This window comes from Phyllobates terribilis, unplaced genomic scaffold, assembly GCF_046119375.1.
Source record: "Phyllobates terribilis strain yellow unplaced genomic scaffold, ASM4611937v1 Scaffold_12__6_contigs__length_324123572, whole genome shotgun sequence".
In the NCBI taxonomy this organism is placed as follows: domain Eukaryota; kingdom Metazoa; phylum Chordata; class Amphibia; order Anura; family Dendrobatidae; genus Phyllobates; species Phyllobates terribilis.
In genome coordinates, this window is record NW_027362772.1 from 320,976,243 (window position 1) to 321,003,391 (window position 27,149).

The following is a 27,149-nucleotide window of genomic DNA, read 5'->3' on the forward strand; positions in this document are numbered from 1 at the left end:
ATATATATATATATATATATATATATATATATATATATATATATATATATATATATATATATATATATATATATATATATATATATATATATATATATATATATATATATATATATATATATACACACACACACACAGTGGTGGCCAAAAGTATTGGCACCCCTGCAATTCTGTCCGATAATACTCAGTTTCTTCCTGAAAATGATTGCAATCACAAATTCTTTGGTATTATTCTCTTCATTTAATTTGCTTGCAAGGAAAAATCACAAAAGAGAATGAAGCAAAAATCAAATCATTGATCATTTCACACAAAACTCCAAAAATGGGCCGGACAAAAGTATTGGCACCCTCAGCCTAATACTTGGTTGCACAACCTTTATCCAAAATAACTGCGAACAACCGCTTCGGTAACCATCAATGAGTTTCTTACAATGCTCTGCTGGAATTGTAGACTATTCTTCTTTGGCAAACTGCTCCAGGTCCCTGATATTTGAAGGGTGCCTTCTCCAAACTGCCATTTTGAGATCTCTAGACAGGTGTTCTATGGGATTCAGGTCTGGACCCATTGCTGGCCACCTTAGAAGTCTCCAGTGCTTTCTCTCAAACCATTTTATAGTGCTTTTGGAAGTGTGTTTTGGGTCATTGTCCTGCTGGAAGACCCATGACCTCTGAGGGAGACCCAGCTTTCTCACACTGGGCCCTACATTATGCTGCAAAATTTGTTGGTAGTCTTCAGACTTCATAATGCCATGCACACGGTCAAGCAGTCCAGTGCCAGAGGCAGCAAAGCAACCCCAAAACATCAGGGAACCCCCACCATGTTTGACTGTAGGGACAGTGTTCTTTTCTTTGAATGCCTCTTTTTTTTCCTGTACACTCTATGTTGATGCTTTTTCCCAAAAAGCTCCACTTTTGTCTCATCTGACCAGAGAACATTCTTCCAAAACATTTTAGGCTTTCTCAGGTAAGTTTTGGCAAACTCCAGCCAGGCTTTTTTATGTCTCGGGGTAAGAAGTGGGGTCTACCTGGGTATCCTACCATACAGTCCCTTTTCATTCAGACGTCGACGGATAGTACGGGTTGACACTGTTGTACCCTCGGACTGCAGGGCAGCTTGAACTTGTTTGGATGTTAGTCGAGGTTCTTTATCCACCATCCGCACAATCTTGCGTTGAAATCTCTCGTCAATTTTTCTTTTCCGTCCACATCTAGGGAGGTTAGCCACAGTGCCATGGGCTTTAAACTTCTTGATGACACTGCGCACGGAAGACACAGGAACATTCACGTCTTTGGAGATGGACTTGTAGCCTTGAGATTGCACATGCTTCCTCACAATTTGGTTTCTCAAGTCCTCAGACAGTTCTTTGGTCTTCTTTCTTTTCTCCATGCTCAATGTGGTACACACAAGGACACAGGACAGAGGTTGAGGCAACTTTAATCCATGTTAACTGGCTGCAAGTGTGATTTAGATATTGAAAACACCTGTTAGGTGCCACAGGTAAGTTACAGGTGCTGTTAATCACACGAATTACAGAAGCATCACAGGATTTTTCAAAGGGTGCCAATACTTTTGTCCACCCCCTTTTTTAGGTTTGGTGTGGAATTATATCCAATTTGGCTTTAGGACAATTCTTTTTGTGATTTTTCATTGAAGACAAATTAAATGAAGAGAATAATACCAAAGAATTTGTGATTGCAATCATTTTCAGGAAGAAACTGTGTATTATCTGACAGAATTGCAGGGGTGCCAATACTTTTGGCCACCACTGTATATTACTATATCACACTGAGGAGAAGGGCGGCCATATTACTATATATATTACTATATCACACTGAGGAGAAGGGCGGCCATATTACTATATATATTACTATATCACACTGAGGAGAAGGGCGGCCATATTACAATATATATTACTATATCACACTGAGGAGAAGGGCGGCCATATTACTATATCACACTGAGGAGAAGGGCGGTCATATTACTATATATATATTACTATATCACACTGAGGAGAAGGGCGGCCATATTACTATATATATATTACTATATCACACTGAGGAGAAGGGCGACCATATTACTATATCACACTAAGGAGGGGAGTGGCCATATTACTATATCATACTGATGAGGAGGGCGGCCATATTACTATATATATTACTATATCACACTGAGGAGGAGGGCGGCCATATTACTAAATATATATTGCTATATCATACTGATGAGAAGGGAGGCCATATTACTATATATATATATTACTATATCACACTGAGGAGGAGGGCGGCCATATTACTAAATATATATTGCTATAGTATCACTGAGGAGAAGGGCGGCCATATTACTATATCACACTGAGGAGAAGGGCGGCCATATTACTATATATATATATATATATATATATATATATATATATATATATATATATATATATATATATATATATATATATATATATATATATATATATATATATATATATATATATATATATATATATATATTACTATATCACAAAGGAGAAGGACAGTCATCTTACTATATATATTATTACTATATCACACTGAGGAGAAGGGCGGCCATATTACTATATCACACTGAGGAGAAGGGCGACCATATTACTATATATATTATTACTATATCACACTGAGGAGGAGGGCGGCCATATTACTATATATATTATTACTATATCACACTGAGGAGAAGGGTGGCCATATTATTATATATATTACTATAGCATCCCTGAGGAGAAGGGCGGCCATATTACTGTATATTACTATATCACACTGAGGAGAAGGGCGGCCATATTACTATATATATTACTATATCACACTGAGGAGAAGGGCGACCATATTACTATATCACAATGAGGAGAAGGGCGGCCATAATACTATGTATATGACTATCACACTGAGGAGAAGGGAGGCCATATTACTATATATATATTACTAGATCACACTGAGGAGAAGGGCGGCCATATTCCTACATATATTACTATATCACACTGAGGAGAAGGGCGGCCATATTACTATATATATTACTATATCACAGTGAGGAGAAGCGTGGCCATATTACTATAAATATATATGACTAGATCACACTGAGGAGAAGGACAGTCATCTTACTATATATATTATTACTATATCACACTGAGGAGAAGGGCGACCATATTACTATATATATTATTACTATATCACACTGAGGAGGAGGGCGGCCATATTACTATATATATATTACTATATCACACTGAGGAGAAGGGCGGCCATAATACTACATATGTGACTATCACACTGAGGAGAAGGGAGGCCATATTACTATATATATATTACTATATCACACTGAGGAGAAGGGCGGCCATATTCCTACATATATTACTATATCACACTGAGGAGAAGGGCGGCCATACTACTATATATATTACTATATCACACTGAGGAGAAGGGCGACCATATTATTATATATATTACTATATCACACTGAGGAGGGGAGTGGCCATATTACTATATATATTACTATATCACACTGAGGAGGAGGGCGGCCATATTACTAAATATATATTGCTATAGCATCACTGAGGAGAAGGGCGGCCATATTACTATATCACACTGAGGAGAAGGGCGACCATACTACTATATCAAACTGAGGAGAAGGGCGGACATATTACTATATATATATTACTATATCACACTGAGAAGAAGGGCGACCATATTACTATACATATTACTATATCATACTGATGAGAAGGGAGGCCATATTACTATATCACACTGAGGAGAAGGGCGGCCATATTACTATATATATTACTATATCACACTGAGGAGAAGGGCGGCCATATTACTATATATATTACTATATCACACTGAGGAGAAGGGCGGCCATATTACTATATCACACTGAGGAGAAGGGCGGCCATATTACTATATATATATTACTATATCACAGTGAGGAGAAGGGCGGCAATATTACTATATATATATATATATATGACTATATCACACCGAGGAGAAGGGAGGCCATATTACTATATATACATTACTATATCACACTGAGGAGAAGGGCGGCCATATTACTATATATATATATTACTATATCACACTGAGGAGGAGGGCGGCCATATTACTATATATATTACTATATCACACTGAGGAGAAGGGCGGCCATAATACTATATATATATGACTATCACACTGAGGAGAAGGGAGGCCATATTACTATATATATATATATATATATTACTATATCACACTGAGGAGAAGGGCGGCCATATTCCTACATATATTACTATATCACACTGAGGAGAAGGGCGGCCATATTACTATATCACAGTGAGGAGAAGGGTGGCCATATTACTATATATATATATTACTATATCACACTGAGGAGAAGGGCGACCATATTATATATATTATACTGAGGAGGGGAGTGGCCATATTACTATATCACACTGAGAAGAAGGGCGACCATATTACTATATCATACTGATGAGAAGGGAGGCCATATTAAAATATATATTACTATATCACACCGAGGAGAAGGACAGTCATCTTACTATATCACACTGAGGAGAAGGGCGGCCATATTACTATATATATATATTACTATATCACACTGAGGAGAAGGGCGACCATATTACTATATATATTATTACTATATCACACTGAGGAGAAGGGCGGCCATATTACTATATATATATATATTACTATATCACACTGAGGAGAAGGGCGGCCATATTACTATATATATTACTATATCACACTGAGGAGAAGAGTGGCCATAATATATATATTACTATATCACACCGAGGAGAAGGACAGTCATCTTACTATATATATTATTACTATATCACACTGAGGAGAAGGGCGGCCATATTACTATATATATTATTACTATATCACACTGAGGAGGAGGGCAGCCATATTACTATATATATTACTATATCACAGTGAGGAGAAGGGTGGCCATATTACTATATCACACTGAGGAGAAGGGCGGCCATATTACTATATCACACAGAGGAGAAGGGCGGCCATATTACTATATATATTACTATATCACAGTGAGGAGAAGGGCGGCAATATTACTATATATATATATGACTATATCACACTGAGGAGAAGGGAGGCCATATTACTATATATATATATATTTATTACTATATCACACGGAGGAAAAGGGCGGCCATATTACTATATATATATTACTATATATCAAACTGAGGAGAAGGGCGGCCATATTACTAATATATATATATTACTATATCACAGTGAGGAGAAGGGCGGCCATATTACTATATATATTACTATATCACACTGAGGTGGAGGGCGGCCATATTACTATATCACACTGAGGAGAAGGGGGGCCATATTACTATATATATATATGACTATATCACACTGAGGAGAAGGGAGGCCATCTTACTATATATATATATATATTACTATATCACACTGAGGAGAAGGGCAGCCATATTACTATATATATTACTATATCACACTGAGGAGGAGGGCGGCCATATTACTATATATATCACTATACCACACTGAGGAGAAGGGCGGCCATATCACTATATAAATTACTATATCACACTGAGGACAAGGGCGGCCATATCACTATATCACACTGAGGAGAAGGGCGGCCATATTACTATATATATTACTATATCACACAGAGGAGAAGGGCGGCCATATTACTATATATATATATATATTACTATACCACACTGAGGAGAAGGGAGGCCATATTACTATATCACACTGAGGAGAAGGGCAGCCATATTACTATAAATATTACTATATGACACTGAGGAGGAGGGCGGCCATATTACTATATATGTATTACTATATCACACTGAGGAGAAGGGTGGCCATATTACTATATATGTACTACTTTATCACACTGAGGAGAAGGACGGCCATATTACTATGATCTGTGTTCTGCTGCTGTGATATCGCAATTTCCTCCGTGATAAAAAAATAAATAAAGTATATCTTATCACTTTGAGGAGGAGGGTGGCCATATTACTATATCACACTGAGGAGAAGGGCGGCCATATTACTACATATATTACTATATCACACTGAGGAGGAGAGTGGCCATATTACTATATCACACTAAGGAGAAGGGAGGCCATATTACTATATCAACACTGAGAAGAAGGGCGACCATATTACTATATCACACTGAGGAGAAGGGCGGCCATATTACTATATATATTATTACCATATCATACAGAGGAGGAGGGCGGCCATATTACTATATCACACTGAGGAGAAGGGCAGCCATATTACTATATATATTACTATAGCATCAGTGAGGAGAAGGGCGGCCATATTACTGTATATTACTATATCACACTGAGGAGAAGGGCGGCCATATTACTAATATATATATATATATATTACTATATCACATTGAGGAGAAGGGCGGCCATATTACTATATCACACTGAGGAGAAGAGTGGCCATATTAATAAATATATTACTATATCACACCGAGGAGAAGGGCGACCATATTACTATATATATATATTACTATATCACACTGAGGAGGGGAGTGGCCATATTACTATATCACACTGAGAAGAAGGGCGACCATATTACTATACATATTACTATATCACACTGAGGAGGAGGGCGGCCATATTACTAAATATATATTGCTATAGCATCACTGAGGAGAAGGGCGGCCATATTACTGTATATATTATTACTATATCACACTGAGGAGAAGGGCGACCATATTACTATATATATTATTACTATATCACACTGAGGAGAAGGGCGGCCATATTCCTACATATATTACTATATCACAGTGAGGAGAAGGGTGCCATATTACTATATATGTATTACTATATCACACTGAGAAGAAGGGCGACCATATTACTATATCATACTGATGAGAAGGGAGGCCATATTACTATATCACACTGAGGAGGAGGGCGGCCATATTACTAAATATATATTGCTATAGCATCACTGAGGAGAAGGGCGGCCATATTACTATATCACACTGAGGAGAAGGGCGGCCATATTACTATATCACAGTGAGGAGAAGGGCGGCAATATTACTATATATATATATGACTATATCACACTGAGGAGAAGGGCGGCCATATTACTATATATATATTACTATATCATACGGATGAGAAGGGAGGCCATACATATATATATATATATATATATATATATATATATATATATATATATATATATATATATATATATATATATATATATATATATATATATATATATATATATATATATATATATATATATATATATATATATATATACACACACACACACAGTGGTGGCCAAAAGTATTGGCACCCCTGCAATTCTGTCCGATAATACTCAGTTTCTTCCTGAAAATGATTGCAATCACAAATTCTTTGGTATTATTCTCTTCATTTAATTTGCTTGCAAGGAAAAATCACAAAAGAGAATGAAGCAAAAATCAAATCATTGATCATTTCACACAAAACTCCAAAAATGGGCCGGACAAAAGTATTGGCACCCTCAGCCTAATACTTGGTTGCACAACCTTTATCCAAAATAACTGCGAACAACCGCTTCGGTAACCATCAATGAGTTTCTTACAATGCTCTGCTGGAATTGTAGACTATTCTTCTTTGGCAAACTGCTCCAGGTCCCTGATATTTGAAGGGTGCCTTCTCCAAACTGCCATTTTGAGATCTCTAGACAGGTGTTCTATGGGATTCAGGTCTGGACCCATTGCTGGCCACCTTAGAAGTCTCCAGTGCTTTCTCTCAAACCATTTTATAGTGCTTTTGGAAGTGTGTTTTGGGTCATTGTCCTGCTGGAAGACCCATGACCTCTGAGGGAGACCCAGCTTTCTCACACTGGGCCCTACATTATGCTGCAAAATTTGTTGGTAGTCTTCAGACTTCATAATGCCATGCACACGGTCAAGCAGTCCAGTGCCAGAGGCAGCAAAGCAACCCCAAAACATCAGGGAACCCCCACCATGTTTGACTGTAGGGACAGTGTTCTTTTCTTTGAATGCCTCTTTTTTTTCCTGTACACTCTATGTTGATGCTTTTTCCCAAAAAGCTCCACTTTTGTCTCATCTGACCAGAGAACATTCTTCCAAAACATTTTAGGCTTTCTCAGGTAAGTTTTGGCAAACTCCAGCCAGGCTTTTTTATGTCTCGGGGTAAGAAGTGGGGTCTACCTGGGTATCCTACCATACAGTCCCTTTTCATTCAGACGTCGACGGATAGTACGGGTTGACACTGTTGTACCCTCGGACTGCAGGGCAGCTTGAACTTGTTTGGATGTTAGTCGAGGTTCTTTATCCACCATCCGCACAATCTTGCGTTGAAATCTCTCGTCAATTTTTCTTTTCCGTCCACATCTAGGGAGGTTAGCCACAGTGCCATGGGCTTTAAACTTCTTGATGACACTGCGCACGGAAGACACAGGAACATTCACGTCTTTGGAGATGGACTTGTAGCCTTGAGATTGCACATGCTTCCTCACAATTTGGTTTCTCAAGTCCTCAGACAGTTCTTTGGTCTTCTTTCTTTTCTCCATGCTCAATGTGGTACACACAAGGACACAGGACAGAGGTTGAGGCAACTTTAATCCATGTTAACTGGCTGCAAGTGTGATTTAGATATTGAAAACACCTGTTAGGTGCCACAGGTAAGTTACAGGTGCTGTTAATCACACGAATTACAGAAGCATCACAGGATTTTTCAAAGGGTGCCAATACTTTTGTCCACCCCCTTTTTTAGGTTTGGTGTGGAATTATATCCAATTTGGCTTTAGGACAATTCTTTTTGTGATTTTTCATTGAAGACAAATTAAATGAAGAGAATAATACCAAAGAATTTGTGATTGCAATCATTTTCAGGAAGAAACTGTGTATTATCTGACAGAATTGCAGGGGTGCCAATACTTTTGGCCACCACTGTATATTACTATATCACACTGAGGAGAAGGGCGGCCATATTACTATATATATTACTATATCACACTGAGGAGAAGGGCGGCCATATTACTATATATATTACTATATCACACTGAGGAGAAGGGCGGCCATATTACAATATATATTACTATATCACACTGAGGAGAAGGGCGGCCATATTACTATATCACACTGAGGAGAAGGGCGGTCATATTACTATATATATATTACTATATCACACTGAGGAGAAGGGCGGCCATATTACTATATATATATTACTATATCACACTGAGGAGAAGGGCGACCATATTACTATATCACACTAAGGAGGGGAGTGGCCATATTACTATATCATACTGATGAGGAGGGCGGCCATATTACTATATATATTACTATATCACACTGAGGAGGAGGGCGGCCATATTACTAAATATATATTGCTATATCATACTGATGAGAAGGGAGGCCATATTACTATATATATATATTACTATATCACACTGAGGAGGAGGGCGGCCATATTACTAAATATATATTGCTATAGTATCACTGAGGAGAAGGGCGGCCATATTACTATATCACACTGAGGAGAAGGGCGGCCATATTACTATATATATATATATATATATATATATATATATATATATATATATATATATATATATATATATATATATATATATATATATATATATATATATATATATATATATATATATATATATTACTATATCACAAAGGAGAAGGACAGTCATCTTACTATATATATTATTACTATATCACACTGAGGAGAAGGGCGGCCATATTACTATATCACACTGAGGAGAAGGGCGACCATATTACTATATATATTATTACTATATCACACTGAGGAGGAGGGCGGCCATATTACTATATATATTATTACTATATCACACTGAGGAGAAGGGTGGCCATATTATTATATATATTACTATAGCATCCCTGAGGAGAAGGGCGGCCATATTACTGTATATTACTATATCACACTGAGGAGAAGGGCGGCCATATTACTATATATATTACTATATCACACTGAGGAGAAGGGCGACCATATTACTATATCACAATGAGGAGAAGGGCGGCCATAATACTATGTATATGACTATCACACTGAGGAGAAGGGAGGCCATATTACTATATATATATTACTAGATCACACTGAGGAGAAGGGCGGCCATATTCCTACATATATTACTATATCACACTGAGGAGAAGGGCGGCCATATTACTATATATATTACTATATCACAGTGAGGAGAAGCGTGGCCATATTACTATAAATATATATGACTAGATCACACTGAGGAGAAGGACAGTCATCTTACTATATATATTATTACTATATCACACTGAGGAGAAGGGCGACCATATTACTATATATATTATTACTATATCACACTGAGGAGGAGGGCGGCCATATTACTATATATATATTACTATATCACACTGAGGAGAAGGGCGGCCATAATACTACATATGTGACTATCACACTGAGGAGAAGGGAGGCCATATTACTATATATATATTACTATATCACACTGAGGAGAAGGGCGGCCATATTCCTACATATATTACTATATCACACTGAGGAGAAGGGCGGCCATACTACTATATATATTACTATATCACACTGAGGAGAAGGGCGACCATATTATTATATATATTACTATATCACACTGAGGAGGGGAGTGGCCATATTACTATATATATTACTATATCACACTGAGGAGGAGGGCGGCCATATTACTAAATATATATTGCTATAGCATCACTGAGGAGAAGGGCGGCCATATTACTATATCACACTGAGGAGAAGGGCGACCATACTACTATATCAAACTGAGGAGAAGGGCGGACATATTACTATATATATATTACTATATCACACTGAGAAGAAGGGCGACCATATTACTATACATATTACTATATCATACTGATGAGAAGGGAGGCCATATTACTATATCACACTGAGGAGAAGGGCGGCCATATTACTATATATATTACTATATCACACTGAGGAGAAGGGCGGCCATATTACTATATATATTACTATATCACACTGAGGAGAAGGGCGGCCATATTACTATATCACACTGAGGAGAAGGGCGGCCATATTACTATATATATATTACTATATCACAGTGAGGAGAAGGGCGGCAATATTACTATATATATATATATATATGACTATATCACACCGAGGAGAAGGGAGGCCATATTACTATATATACATTACTATATCACACTGAGGAGAAGGGCGGCCATATTACTATATATATATATTACTATATCACACTGAGGAGGAGGGCGGCCATATTACTATATATATTACTATATCACACTGAGGAGAAGGGCGGCCATAATACTATATATATATGACTATCACACTGAGGAGAAGGGAGGCCATATTACTATATATATATATATATATATTACTATATCACACTGAGGAGAAGGGCGGCCATATTCCTACATATATTACTATATCACACTGAGGAGAAGGGCGGCCATATTACTATATCACAGTGAGGAGAAGGGTGGCCATATTACTATATATATATATTACTATATCACACTGAGGAGAAGGGCGACCATATTATATATATTATACTGAGGAGGGGAGTGGCCATATTACTATATCACACTGAGAAGAAGGGCGACCATATTACTATATCATACTGATGAGAAGGGAGGCCATATTAAAATATATATTACTATATCACACCGAGGAGAAGGACAGTCATCTTACTATATCACACTGAGGAGAAGGGCGGCCATATTACTATATATATATATTACTATATCACACTGAGGAGAAGGGCGACCATATTACTATATATATTATTACTATATCACACTGAGGAGAAGGGCGGCCATATTACTATATATATATATATTACTATATCACACTGAGGAGAAGGGCGGCCATATTACTATATATATTACTATATCACACTGAGGAGAAGAGTGGCCATAATATATATATTACTATATCACACCGAGGAGAAGGACAGTCATCTTACTATATATATTATTACTATATCACACTGAGGAGAAGGGCGGCCATATTACTATATATATTATTACTATATCACACTGAGGAGGAGGGCAGCCATATTACTATATATATTACTATATCACAGTGAGGAGAAGGGTGGCCATATTACTATATCACACTGAGGAGAAGGGCGGCCATATTACTATATCACACAGAGGAGAAGGGCGGCCATATTACTATATATATTACTATATCACAGTGAGGAGAAGGGCGGCAATATTACTATATATATATATGACTATATCACACTGAGGAGAAGGGAGGCCATATTACTATATATATATATATTTATTACTATATCACACGGAGGAAAAGGGCGGCCATATTACTATATATATATTACTATATATCAAACTGAGGAGAAGGGCGGCCATATTACTAATATATATATATTACTATATCACAGTGAGGAGAAGGGCGGCCATATTACTATATATATTACTATATCACACTGAGGTGGAGGGCGGCCATATTACTATATCACACTGAGGAGAAGGGGGGCCATATTACTATATATATATATGACTATATCACACTGAGGAGAAGGGAGGCCATCTTACTATATATATATATATATTACTATATCACACTGAGGAGAAGGGCAGCCATATTACTATATATATTACTATATCACACTGAGGAGGAGGGCGGCCATATTACTATATATATCACTATACCACACTGAGGAGAAGGGCGGCCATATCACTATATAAATTACTATATCACACTGAGGACAAGGGCGGCCATATCACTATATCACACTGAGGAGAAGGGCGGCCATATTACTATATATATTACTATATCACACAGAGGAGAAGGGCGGCCATATTACTATATATATATATATATTACTATACCACACTGAGGAGAAGGGAGGCCATATTACTATATCACACTGAGGAGAAGGGCAGCCATATTACTATAAATATTACTATATGACACTGAGGAGGAGGGCGGCCATATTACTATATATGTATTACTATATCACACTGAGGAGAAGGGTGGCCATATTACTATATATGTACTACTTTATCACACTGAGGAGAAGGACGGCCATATTACTATGATCTGTGTTCTGCTGCTGTGATATCGCAATTTCCTCCGTGATAAAAAAATAAATAAAGTATATCTTATCACTTTGAGGAGGAGGGTGGCCATATTACTATATCACACTGAGGAGAAGGGCGGCCATATTACTACATATATTACTATATCACACTGAGGAGGAGAGTGGCCATATTACTATATCACACTAAGGAGAAGGGAGGCCATATTACTATATCAACACTGAGAAGAAGGGCGACCATATTACTATATCACACTGAGGAGAAGGGCGGCCATATTACTATATATATTATTACCATATCATACAGAGGAGGAGGGCGGCCATATTACTATATCACACTGAGGAGAAGGGCAGCCATATTACTATATATATTACTATAGCATCAGTGAGGAGAAGGGCGGCCATATTACTGTATATTACTATATCACACTGAGGAGAAGGGCGGCCATATTACTAATATATATATATATATTACTATATCACATTGAGGAGAAGGGCGGCCATATTACTATATCACACTGAGGAGAAGAGTGGCCATATTAATAAATATATTACTATATCACACCGAGGAGAAGGGCGACCATATTACTATATATATATATTACTATATCACACTGAGGAGGGGAGTGGCCATATTACTATATCACACTGAGAAGAAGGGCGACCATATTACTATACATATTACTATATCACACTGAGGAGGAGGGCGGCCATATTACTAAATATATATTGCTATAGCATCACTGAGGAGAAGGGCGGCCATATTACTGTATATATTATTACTATATCACACTGAGGAGAAGGGCGACCATATTACTATATATATTATTACTATATCACACTGAGGAGAAGGGCGGCCATATTCCTACATATATTACTATATCACAGTGAGGAGAAGGGTGCCATATTACTATATATGTATTACTATATCACACTGAGAAGAAGGGCGACCATATTACTATATCATACTGATGAGAAGGGAGGCCATATTACTATATCACACTGAGGAGGAGGGCGGCCATATTACTAAATATATATTGCTATAGCATCACTGAGGAGAAGGGCGGCCATATTACTATATCACACTGAGGAGAAGGGCGGCCATATTACTATATCACAGTGAGGAGAAGGGCGGCAATATTACTATATATATATATGACTATATCACACTGAGGAGAAGGGAGGCCATATTACTATATATATATTACTATATCACACTGAGGAAAAGAGCGGCCATATTACTATATATATATATTACTATATCAAACTGAGGAGAAGGGCGGCCATATTACTATATATATTACTATATCACACTGAGGAGAAGGGCGGCCATAATACTATATCACACTGAGGAGAAGGGCGGCCATATTACTATATATATATTACTATATCACAGTGAGGAGAAGGGCGGCCATATTACTATATATATATGACTATATCACACTGAGGAGAAGGGAGGCCATATTACTATATATATATATATATTACTATATCACACTGAGGAGAAGGGCGGCCATATTACTATATATATATTACTATATCACACTGAGGAGGAGGGCGGCCATATTACTATATATATTACTATATCACACTGAGGAGGAGGGCAGCCATATTACTATATCACACTGAGGAGGAGGGCGGCCATATTACTATATCACAGTGAGGAGAAGGGCGACCATATTACTATATATATTACTATATCACACTGAGGAGAAGGGCGGCCATATTACTATATCACACTGAGGAGAAGGGCGGCCACATTACTATATCACACTGAGGAGAAGGGCGGCCACATTACTATATCACACTGAGGAGAAGGGCGGCCACATTACTATATCACACTGAGGAGAAGGGCGGCCATATTACTATATCACACTGAGGAGGAGGGCGGCCATATTACTATATCACACTGAGGAGAAGGGCGGTCATATTACTATATATATATTACTGTATCACACTGAGGAGGAGGGCGGCCATATTATTATATATATTACTATATCACACTGAGGAGAAGGGCGGCCATATTACTATATATATTACTATATCACACTGAGGAGAAGGGCGGCCATATTACTATATCACACTGAGGAGAAGGGCGGCCATATTACTATATATATTACTATATCACACTGAGGAGAAGGGCGGCCATATTACTATATCACACTGAGGAGAAGGGTGACCATATTACTATATATATATTACTATATCACCACTGAGATCTGTGGATTTTGTACGTTGGTGTTTGGTTCTTATTCCCGCTGTGACAGACAAGTGACGGTGAATGTACGGTTTTCGTGGAGGTGCCGGCAGTTCTGCACAGTGTACGCCTGCACAGCACCTGTGACCCCGAGTCTCGCAGTGGCAGCGTTACCTGGTATTTGGTGGTTCCCCCCAAGAACTCGCCCTCTCGCAGCCATGTGACGGTAGGTTTTGGATTCCCGAACGCCGTGCAGGTCAGTGTCACGCTGCTCCCCTCCTTGGCCTCCAGGTATTGTGGCGGGGTTTCTGTGAAGGTGGGAGGGGCTGAGGAGATAGAAGGAAGAAGTTAAGGGGTCACAGTTCACCACAGGGTTGGAGGGGCAGCGTCACTGCTGCTGATCTGGAACGATGGAGGTTTGGCTCAGGTTTCTTTCGAATAAATAAGTTGGACTAGATGTCGCTCTGTGTATCCAATATTCCACGCCAGTGGGGTGCAGACAGAAGAAGACTAGCAGGTTGGGGGGGGGGTGCAGACGGCAGCAGACTAGCAGGTTGGGGGGGGGGTGCAGACGGCAGCAGACTAGCAGGTTGGGGGGGGGGGGTGCAGACGGCAGCAGACTAGCAGGTTGGGGGGGGGTGCAGACGGCAGCAGACTAGCAGGTTGGGGGGGGGGTGCAGACGGCAGCAGACTAGCAGGTTGGGGGGGGGTGCAGACGGCAGCAGACTAGCAGGTTGGGGGGGGGTGCAGACGGCAGCAGACTAGCAGGTTGGGGGGGGTGCAGACGGCAGCAGACTAGCAGGTTGGGGGGGGGGTGCAGACGGCAGCAGACTAGCAGGTTGGGGGGGGGTGCAGACGGCAGCAGACTAGCAGGTTGGGGGGGGGTGCAGACGGCAGCAGACTAGCAGCTTGGGGGGGGTGCAGACGGCAGCAGACTAGCAGGTTGGGGGGGGGGTGCAGACGGCAGCAGACTAGCAGGTTGGGGGGGGTGCAGACGGCAGCAGACTAGCAGGTTGGGGGGGGGGGTGCAGACGGCAGCAGACTAGCAGGTTGGGGGGGGGTGCAGACGGCAGCAGACTAGCAGGCTGGGGGGGGTGCAGACGGCAGCAGACTAGCAGGCTGGGGGGGGTGCAGACGGCAGCAGACTAGCAGGCTGGGGGGGGTGCAGACGGCAGCAGACTAGCAGGCTGGGGGGGGTGCAGACGGCAGCAGACTAGCAGGCTGGGGGGGGTGCAGACGGCAGCAGACTAGCAGGCTGGGGGGGGTGCAGACGGCAGCAGACTAGCAGGCTGGGGGGGGTGCAGACGGCAGCAGACTAGCAGGCTGGGGGGGGTGCAGACGGCAGCAGACTAGCAGGCTGGGGGGGGTGCAGACGGCAGCAGACTAGCAGGCTGGGGGGGGTGCAGACGGCAGCAGACTAGCAGGCTGGGGGGGGGTGCAGACGGCAGCAGACTAGCAGGTTGGGGGGGGGTGCAGACGGCAGCAGACTAGCAGGTTGGGGGGGGGTGCAGACGGCAGCAGACTAGCAGGTTGGGGGGGGGTGCAGACGGCAGCAGACTAGCAGGTTGGGGGGGGGGTGCAGACGGCAGCAGACTAGCAGGTTGGGGGGGGGGTGCAGACGGCAGCAGACTAGCAGGTTGGGGGGGGGGTGCAGACGGCAGCAGACTAGCAGGTTGGGGGGGGGTGCAGACGGCAGCAGACTAGCAGGCTGGGGGGGGTGCAGACGGCAGCAGACTAGCAGGCTGGGGGGGGTGCAGACGGCAGCAGACTAGCAGGCTGGGGGGGGTGCAGACGGCAGCAGACTAGCAGGCTGGGGGGGTGCAGACGGCCGCAGACTAGCAGGCTGGGGGGGGTGCAGACGGCAGCAGACTAGCAGGCTGGGGGGGGTGCAGACGGCAGCAGACTAGCAGGCTGGGGGGGTGCAGACGGCAGCAGACTAGCAGGCTGGGGGGGGGTGCAGACGGCAGCAGACTAGCAGGCTGGGGGGGTGCAGACGGCAGCAGACTAGCAGGCTGGGGGGGGTGCAGACGGCAGCAGACTAGCAGGCTGGGGGGGGTGCAGACGGCAGCAGACTAGCAGGCTGGGGGGGGTGCAGACGGCCGCAGACTAGCAGGCTGGGGGGGGTGCAGACGGCCGCAGACTAGCAGGCTGGGGGGGTGCAGACGGCCGCAGACTAGCAGGCTGGGGGGGTGCAGACGGCCGCAGACTAGGCTAAGGCTGAGATCTGCTATTCCACAGCCCCTACTCTAGAGACCCTCGGTGAGAGGCGCAGCAGAGGACGCCCTGCACATCACAATCAGACAGGCAGAGGCGCGGCAGGTTCAGTATCCCTCACCGTTCACCGTCAGATGGACCCAGCTGCCATTGTGAAATGTATCGTATTGCTGCTCCAACATCAGAACTTTACACTCGTACCAGCCCTGATCCTGCGAGCGAGTCTGATCGATGCGCAGCGATGCCTTGTCATGGAGGTTGGCACGACCTGCCAGCAGAAGCACAAGACAAGAATATACTCCGATGGTCACATGAAGTCACCAGCAGCATCTCAACTACTGAAGCGGCACTCACCTGCGTATTCTGGGTCCACGTGGGGGGGGTAGAAACCAAACTTGATGAAGATGGGGATGGGCACTCCAAACTTGAACCATTCAACCACATAAGGAGGAGGCTGGGCAGTGAGGGGGTGGATGACACTGCACCCCAAGATCACGCTCTCCCCAGCACGTGCAGTCACAAACTGTGGCTCTTCCCGTGAACCACCTGCAAAACATTAACACCAAGAATCTTCACCTACCGCAGAGAGCACAAGACCGTGAGTAAGAGTGTAGTATTTAACACAACCCTCCATAGACATTAACTAGAAGCAAGGGGTAGAACGCTCCTACCCCACCACCAGCCTCGTTCTGTCACAGGCACAGGGGTAGAGCGCTCCTATCCCACCACCAGCCTCGTTCTGTCACAGGCACAGGGGTAGAGCGCTCCTATCCCACCACCAGCCTCGTTCTGTCACAAGTACAGGGGTAGAGCGCTCCTATCCTATCACCAGCCTCGTTCTGTCACAGGCACAGGGGTAGAGCGCTCCTACCCCACCACCAGCCTCGTTCTGTCACAGGCACAGGGGTAGAGCGCTCCTACCCCACCACCAGCCTCGTTCTGTCACAGGCACAGGGGTAGAGCGCTCCTACCCCACCACCAGCCTCGTTCTGTCACAGGCACAGGGGTAGAGCTCTCCTATCCCTCCACCAGCCTCGTTCTGTCACAAGCACAGGGGTAGAGCGCTCCTATCCCTCCACCAGCCTCGTTCTGTCACAGGCACAGGGGTAGAGCGCTCCTATCCCACCACCAGCCTCGTTCTGTCACAGGCACAGGGGTAGAGCGCTCCTACCCCACCACCAGCCTCGTTCTGTCACAGGCACAGAGGTAGAGCGCTCCTACCCCACCACCAGCCTCGTTCTGTCACAGGCACAGAGGTAGAGCGCTCCTACCCCACCACCAGCCTCGTTCTGTCACAGGTACGGGGGTAGAGCTCTCCTACCCCACCACCAGCCTCGTTCTGTCACAAGCACAGGGGTAGAGCGCTCCTATCCCTCCACCAGCCTCGTTCTGTCACAGGCACAGGGGTAGAGCGCTCCTATCCCACCACCAGCCTCGTTCTGTCACAGGCACAGGGGTAGAGCGCTCCTACCCCACCACCAGCCTCGTTCTGTCACAGGCACAGAGGTAGAGCGCTCCTACCCCACCACCAGCCTCGTTCTGTCACAGGCACAGAGGTAGAGCGCTCCTACCCCACCACCAGCCTCGTTCTGTCACAGGTACGGGGGTAGAGCGCTCCTATCCCTCCACCAGCCTCGTTCTGTCACAGGTACGGGGGTAGAGCGCTCTTCTTCCAGTTACAGCCTTGGCTACAGATCCATCACACTCTTCCTCCTTTAGCGGAGGATGACAGCTTTTGGATGGATGTTTTCTCGATAACAGGCCAGACATGAAGAAAGTAGGGTTAGCCTATGGAGGAAAGGAGTTAACAGCTGGTGGCAAGCAATGAAAGAGTTAACGGGAACGAGAAAACCTGCACATCGCACTGCGTCTGTGAGCGCTGTCTCGCAGCAATGTGATTGGCTGATGGTGACATCATTAGCTCTAGGGAGAGACATCAGTGGATATTTCTGACATACATACAGCAGAGCGGGGGCAGGGTGACCCCGAGTGACAAATGCTGACAGTTGCAGATGGCGGCCACCCATGTCAGCAGCAGGGCAGCACTAGGTCCCGTCACATGGTCGCCTGTGCCTCTCTGCATGTATGTGCAGCCGCGCGTCCTGTACACCGGGTGGGCAGTGACCTGCGTGCGACCTGTATACCGGGGGGTGGGCGACAAATATACAGAAAGAGGGGAGTTGCAGGTGCGCGTGACCTGTATAAAGGGAGGCTAGAGCAGTCGACAATGTGTGACCTGTGTGCTGTGGAGGGGGTGTGTGTGTCCTGTGTGCAATCATCTGTATATGGGGTGTGTGTGTGGGCGTCTTACCTGTATGCTGTGGTGTGTGTGTGTGTGTGCGTCTTACCTGTATGCTGTGTGTGTGTGTGTGTGTCTTACCTGTATGCTGTAGTGTGTGTGTGTGTGTGTGTCTGTGTCTTACCTGTATGGTGTGTGTGTGTGTGTCTTACCTGTATGGTGTGTGTGTGTGTCTTACCTGTATGCTGTAGTGTGTGTGTGTGTGTGTGTGTGTGTGTGTGTGTCTGTGTCTGTGTCTTACCTGTATGCTGTAGTGTGTGTGTGTGTGTGTGTCTGTCTTACCTGTATGCTGTAGTGTGTGTGTGTGTCTGTCTTACCTGTATGCTGTAGTGTGTGTGTGTGTGTGTGTGTCTGTCTTACCTGTATGCTGTAGTGTGTGTGGTGTGTGTCTGTCTTACCTGTATGCTGTAGTGTGTGTGTGTGTGTGTGTGTGTGTGTGTGTCTGTCTTACCTGTATGCTGTGGTGTGTGTGTTACCTGTATGCTGTGGTGTGTGTCTTACCTGTATGCTGTGGTGTGTGTGTGTCTCACCTGTATGCCGTGCAGGGTGTGTGTGTGTGTGTCTTACCTGTATGCTGTGGTGTGTGTGTGTGTGTGTGTCTTACCTGTATGCTGTGGTGTGTGTGTGTGTGTGTGTCTTACCTGTATGCTGTGGTGTGTGTGTGTGTGTGTGTGTGTGTGTGTGTGTGTGTGTGTGTGTGTGTGTGTGTGTGTGTGTGTGTGTGTGTGTGTGTGTCTTACCTCTATGCTGTAGTGTGTGTGTGTGTGTGTGTGTGTGTCTGTCTTACCTGTATGCTGTAGTGTGTGTGTGTGTGTGTCTGTCTTACCTGTATGCTGTAGTGTGTGTGTGTGTGTGTCTGTCTTACCTGTATGCTGTGTGTGTGTGTGTCTGTCTGTCTTACCTGTATGCTGTAGTGTGTGTGTGTGTGTGTGTGTGTCTCTGTCTGTCTTACCTGTATGCTGTAGTGTGTGTGTCTGTCTTACCTGTATGCTGTAGTGTGTGTGTGTGTGTGTGTGTCTGTCTTACCTGTATGCTGTAGTGTGTGTGTGTGTCTGTCTTACCTGTATGCTGTAGTGTATGTGTGTGTGTGTGTGTGTCTGTCTTACCTGTATGCTGTAGTGTGTGTGTGTCTGTCTTACCTGTATGCTATAGTGTGTGTGTGTGTGTGTGTGTCTGTCTTACCTGTATGCTGTAGTGTGTGTGTGTCTGTCTGTCTTACTTGTATGCTGTAGTGTGTGTGTGTGTGTGTCTGTCTTACCTGTATGCTGTAGTGTGTGTGTGTCTGTCTTACCTGTATGCTGTAGTGTGTGTGTGTCTTACCTGTATGCTGTAGTGTGTGTGTGTGTGTGTGTCTCACCTGTATGCCGTGGAGGGTGTGTGTGTGTGTGTGTGTCTCACCTGTATGCCGTGGAGGGTGTGTGTGTGTGTGTCTCACCTGTATGCCGTGGAGGGTGTGTGTGTGTGTGTGTGTGTGTGTGTGTGTGTGCGTCTTATCGGTATGCCGTGGAGGGGGTGTGTGTGTGTGTGTGTGTGTCTTACCAGTATGCTGTGGTGTGTGTGTGTGTGTCTTACCTGTATGCTGTGGTGTGTGTGTGTTACCTGTATGCTGTGGTGTGTGTGTGTCTTACCTGTATGCTGTGGTGTGTGTGTGTCTTACCTGTATGCTGTGGTGTGTGTGTGTGTGTGTGTGTGTGTGTGTGTCTTACCTGTATGCTGTGGTGTGTGTGTGTGTGTGTGTCTTACCTGTATGCTGTGGTGTGTGTGTGTGTGTGTGTGTGTGTGTGTGTGTGTGTGTGTCTTACCTGTATGCCGTGGTGTGTGTGTGTGTCTTACCTGTATGCTGTAGTGTGTGTGTGTCTGTCTTACCTGTATGCTGTAGTGTGTGTGTGTCTGTCTTACCTGTATGCTGTAGTGTGTGTGTGTGTGTGTGTGTGTGTGTGTGCGTGTGTGTGTCTGTCTTACCAGTATGCTGTAGTGTGAGTGTGTGTGTGTGTGTGTGTGTGTCTTACCTGTATGGTGTAGTGTGTGTCTGTGTGTGTGTGTGTCTTACCTGTATGCCGTGGTGTGTGTGTGTGTGTGTGTGTCTGTCTTACCTGTATGCTGTAGTGTGTGTGTGTGTGTGTGTGTGTGTGTCTGTCTTACCTGTATGCTGTAGTGTGTGTGTGTGTCTGTCTTACCTGTATGCTGAAGTGTGTGTGTGTCTGTCTTACCTGTATGCTGTAGTGTGTGTGTGTGTCTGTCTTACCTGTATGCTGTGGTGTGTGTGTCTCACCTGTATGCTGTAGTGTGTGTGTGTGTGTGTGTGTCTGTCTTACCTATATGCTGTAGTGTGTGTGTGTGTCTGTCTTACCTGTATGCTGTAGTGTGTGTGTGTGTGTGTGTGTTTGTGTCTTACCTGTAATGTGTGTGTGTGTGTGTGTCTGTCTTACCTGTATGCTGTAGTGTGTGTGTGTGTGTGTGTGTGTGTGTGTGTCTTACCTGTATGCTGAAGTGTGTGTGTGTGTGTCTGTCTTACCTGTATGCTGTAGTGTGTGTGTGTGTCTGTCTTACCTGTATGCTGTGGTGTGTGTGTCTCACCTGTATGCTGTAGTGTGTGTGTGTGTGTGTGTGTGTGTGTGTGTCTGTCTTACCTATATGCTGTAGTGTGTGTGTGTGTCTGTCTTACCTGTATGCTGTAGTGTGTGTGTGTGTGTGTGTTTGTGTCTTACCTGTAATGTGTGTGTGTGTGTCTGTCTTACCTGTATGCTGTAGTGTGTGTGTGTGTGTGTGTGTGTGTGTGTGTGTGTGTGTGTGTGTGTGTGTGTGTGTGTGTCTTACCTGTATGCTGTAGTGTGTGTCTGTGTGTGTGTCTCGCCTGTATGCCGTGGAGGGTGTGTGTGTGTGTCTCGCCTGTATGCCGTGGAGGGTGTGTGTGTGTGTCTCACCTGTATGCCGTGGAGGGTGTGTGTGTGTGTCTCACCTGTATGCCGTGGAGGGGGTGTGTGTGTGTGTGTGTGTGTCTTGCCTGTATGCCGTGGAGGGGGTGTGTGTGTGTGTGTGTGTGTGTCTCACCTGTATGCCGTGGAGGGGGTGTGTGTGTGTGTGTGTGTGTCTCACCTGTATGCCGTGGAGGGGGTGTGTGTGTGTGTGTGTGTGTGTGTGTGTGTGTGTGTCTCACCTGTATGCCGTGGAGGGTGTGTGTGTGTGTGTGTGTGTGTCTCACCTGTATGCCGTGGAGGGTGTGTGTGTGTGTGTGTGTGTGTGTGTGTGTGTGTGTCTCACCTGTATGCCGTGGAGGGGGTGTGTGTGTGTGTGTGTGTGTGTGTGTGTGTGTGTGTGTGTGTGTGTCTCACCTGTATGCCGTGGAGGGTGTGTGTGTGTGTGTGTCTCACCTGTATGCCGTGGAGGGTGTGTGTGTGTGTGTGTGTGTGTGTCTTACCGGTATGCCGTGGTGTGTGTGTGTGTGTGTGTGTGTGTGTTTGTCTTACCTGTATGCTGTAGTGTGTGTGTGTGTCTTACCTGTATGCTGTAGTGTGTGTGTGTGTCTGTCTTACCTGTATGCTGTAGTGTGTGTGTGTGTGTGTGTGTGTGTGTGTCTGTCTTACCTGTATGCTGTAGTGTGTGTGTGTGTGTGTGTGTCTGTCTTACCTGTATGCTGTAGTGTGTGTGTCTGTCTGTCTTACCTGTATGCTGTAGTGTGTGTGTGTGTGTGTGTGTCTGTCTTACCTGTATGCTGTAGTTTGTGTGTGTGTGTGTCTGTCTTACCTGTATGCTGTAGTGTGTGTGTGTGTGTCTGTCTGTCTTACCTGTATGCTGTAGTGTGTGTGTGTGTGTGTGTGTGTGTGTGTGTGTGTGTGTGTGTGTGTGTGTCTTACCTGTATGCTGTGGTGTGTGTGTGTGTGTGTGTCTTACCTGTATGCTGTGGTGTGTGTGTGTGTGTGTGTGTGTGTCTTACCTGTATGCTGTAGTGTGTGTGTGTGTGTGTCTTACCTGTATGCTGTAGTGTGTGTGTGTGTGTGTGTGTGTGTGTCTTACCTGTATGCTGTAGTGTGTGTGTGTGTCTTACCTGTATGCTGTAGTGTGTGTGTGTGTCTTACCTGTATGCTGTAGTGTGTGTGTGTGTGTGTGTGTGTCTTACCTGTATTCTGTAGTGTGTGTGTGTGTCTTACCTGTATGCTGTAGTGTGTGTGTGTGTCTTACCTGTATGCTGTAGTGTGTGTGTGTGTGTCTTACCTGTATGCTGTGGTGTGTGTGTCTTACCTGTATGCTGTAGTGTGTGTGTGTGTGTGTGTCTGTGTCTTACCTGTATGGTGTGTGTGTGTGTGTCTTACCTGTATGGTGTGTGTGTGTGTGTGTCTGTCTTACCTGTATGCTGTAGTGTGTGTGTGTGTGTGTGTGTGTGTCTGTGTCTTACCTGTATGCTGTAGTGTGTGTGTGTGTCTGTCTTACCTGTATGCTGTAGTGTGTGTGTGTGTGTGTGTGTGTGTGTGTCTGTCTTACCTGTATGCTGTAGTGTGTGTGTGTGTGTGTCTGTCTTACCTGTATGCTGTAGTGTGTGTGTGTGTGTCTGTCTTACCTGTATGCTGTAGTGTGTGTGTGTGTGTGTCTGTCTTACCTGTATGCTGTAGTGTGTGTGTGTGTGTGTCTTACCTGTATGCTGTGGTGTGTGTGTTACCTGTATGCTGTGGTGTGTGTCTTACCTGTATGCTGTGGTGTGTGTGTGTCTCACCTGTATGCCGTGCAGGGTGGGTGTGTGTGTGTGTGTCTTACCTGTATGCTGTGGTGTGTGTGTGTGTGTGTCTTACCTGTATGCCGTGGTGTGTGTGTGTGTGTGTGTGTGTGTGTGTGTGTGTCTTACCTGTATGCCGTGGTGTGTGTGTGTGTGTGTGTGTCTTACCTGTATGCTGTGGTCTGTGTGTGTGTGTCTTACCTGTATGCTGTGGTGTGTGTGTGTGTGTGTGTCTTACCTGTATGCTGTGGTGTGTGTGTGTGTGTGTGTGTGTGTGTCTTACCTCTATGCTGTAGTGTGTGTGTGTGTGTCTGTCTTACCTGTATGCTGTAGTGTGTGTGTGTGTGTCTGTCTTACCTGTATGCTGTAGTGTGTGTGTGTGTGTGTCTGTCTTACCTGTATGCTGTGTGTGTGTGTGTGTCTGTCTGTCTTACCTGTATGCTGTAGTGTGTGTGTGTGTGTGTGTCTGTCTGTCTTACCTGTATGCTGTAGTGTGTGTGTCTGTCTTACCTGTATGCTGTAGTGTGTGTGTGTGTGTGTGTGTGTGTGTGTGTGTGTGTGTGTCTGTCTTACCTGTATGCTGTAGTGTGTGTGTGTGTGTGTGTCTGTCTTACCTGTATGCTGTAGTGTGTGTGTGTGTGTGTCTGTCTTACCTGTATGCTGTAGTGTGTGTGTGTGTCTGTCTTACCTGTATGCTGTAGTGTGTGTGTGTGTGTCTGTCTTACCTGTATGCTGTAGTGTGTGTGTGTGTGTGTCTGTCTTACCTGTATGCTGTAGTGTGTGTGTGTGTGTCTGTCTTACCTGTATGCTGTAGTGTGTGTGTGTCTTACCTGTATGCTGTAGTGTGTGTGTGTGTGTGTGTCTGTGTCTTACCTGTATGGTGTGTGTGTGTGTGTCTTACCTGTATGGTGTGTGTGTGTGTCTTACCTGTATGCTGTAGTGTGTGTGTGTGTGTGTGTCTGTGTCTTACCTGTATGGTGTGTGTGTGTGTGTCTTACCTGTATGGTGTGTGTGTGTGTCTTACCTGTATGCTGTAGTGTGTGTGTGTGTGTGTGTGTGTGTGTGTGTCTGTGTCTTACCTGTATGCTGTAGTGTGTGTGTGTGTGTGTGTCTGTCTTACCTGTATGCTGTAGTGTGTGTGTGTGTCTGTCTTACCTGTATGCTGTAGTGTGTGTGTGTGTGTGTGTGTCTGTCTTACCTGTATGCTGTAGTGTGTGTGGTGTGTGTCTGTCTTACCTGTATGCTGTAGTGTGTGTGTGTGTGTGTGTGTGTGTGTGTGTGTGTGTGTGTGTGTGTGTGTCTGTCTTACCTGTATGCTGTAGTGTGTGTGTGTGTGTCTTACCTGTATGCTGTGGTGTGTGTGTTACCTGTATGCTGTGGTGTGTGTCTTACCTGTATGCTGTGGTGTGTGTGTGTCTCACCTGTATGCCGTGCAGGGTGTGTGTGTGTGTGTCTTACCTGTATGCTGTGGTGTGTGTGTGTGTGTGTGTCTTACCTGTATGCTGTGGTGTGTGTGTGTGTGTGTGTCTTACCTGTATGCTGTGGTGTGTGTGTGTGTGTGTGTGTCTTACCTGTATGCTGTGGTGTGTGTGTGTGTGTGTGTGTGTGTGTGTGTGTGTGTGTGTGTGTGTGTGTGTGTGTGTGTCTTACCTCTATGCTGTAGTGTGTGTGTGTGTGTGTGTGTGTGTCTGTCTTACCTGTATGCTGTAGTGTGTGTGTGTGTGTCTGTCTTACCTGTATGCTGTAGTGTGTGTGTGTGTGTGTCTGTCTTACCTGTATGCTGTGTGTGTGTGTGTCTGTCTGTCTTACCTGTATGCTGTAGTGTGTGTGTGTGTGTGTGTGTGTCTCTGTCTGTCTTACCTGTATGCTGTAGTGTGTGTGTCTGTCTTACCTGTATGCTGTAGTGTGTGTGTGTGTGTGTGTGTCTGTCTTACCTGTATGCTGTAGTGTGTGTGTGTGTGTCTGTCTTACCTGTATGCTGTAGTGTATGTGTGTGTGTGTGTGTGTCTGTCTTACCTGTATGCTGTAGTGTGTGTGTGTCTGTCTTACCTGTATGCTATAGTGTGTGTGTGTGTGTGTGTGTCTGTCTTACCTGTATGCTGTAGTGTGTGTGTGTCTGTCTGTCTTACTTGTATGCTGTAGTGTGTGTGTGTGTGTGTCTGTCTTACCTGTATGCTGTAGTGTGTGTGTGTCTGTCTTACCTGTATGCTGTAGTGTGTGTGTGTCTTACCTGTATGCTGTAGTGTGTGTGTGTGTGTGTGTCTCACCTGTATGCCGTGGAGGGTGTGTGTGTGTGTGTGTGTCTCACCTGTATGCCGTGGAGGGTGTGTGTGTGTGTGTCTCACCTGTATGCCGTGGAGGGTGTGTGTGTGTGTGTGTGTGTGTGTGTGTGTGTGTGTGTGTGTGTGTGTGTGTGTGTGTGTCTTATCGGTATGCCGTGGAGGGGGTGTGTGTGTGTGTGTGTGTGTCTTACCAGTATGCTGTGGTGTGTGTGTGTGTGTCTTACCTGTATGCTGTGGTGTGTGTGTGTTACCTGTATGCTGTGGTGTGTGTGTGTCTTACCTGTATGCTGTGGTGTGTGTGTGTCTTACCTGTATGCTGTGGTGTGTGTGTGTGTGTGTGTGTGTGTGTGTGTCTTACCTGTATGC

The 27,149-nt window shown here is 44.4% G+C and overlaps 1 protein-coding gene across 2 annotated transcripts in view; it reads right to left on the reverse strand.

Moving 5' to 3' along the window:
* IGSF9B (immunoglobulin superfamily member 9B) overlaps positions 1-27,149 on the reverse strand; it is a 235,460-nt gene that overhangs the window by 165,180 nt on the left and 43,131 nt on the right. For both annotated transcript variants that reach the window (XM_073657479.1, XM_073657480.1), the window contains exons 2-4: positions 17,849-18,040; positions 17,616-17,762; positions 15,455-15,606 (exon numbers count right to left, since the gene is read on the reverse strand). In XM_073657479.1, the coding sequence (XP_073513580.1) occupies positions 15,455-15,606; positions 17,616-17,762; positions 17,849-18,040 (491 nt within the window). The remainder of the gene's footprint in view (positions 1-15,454; positions 15,607-17,615; positions 17,763-17,848; positions 18,041-27,149) is intronic.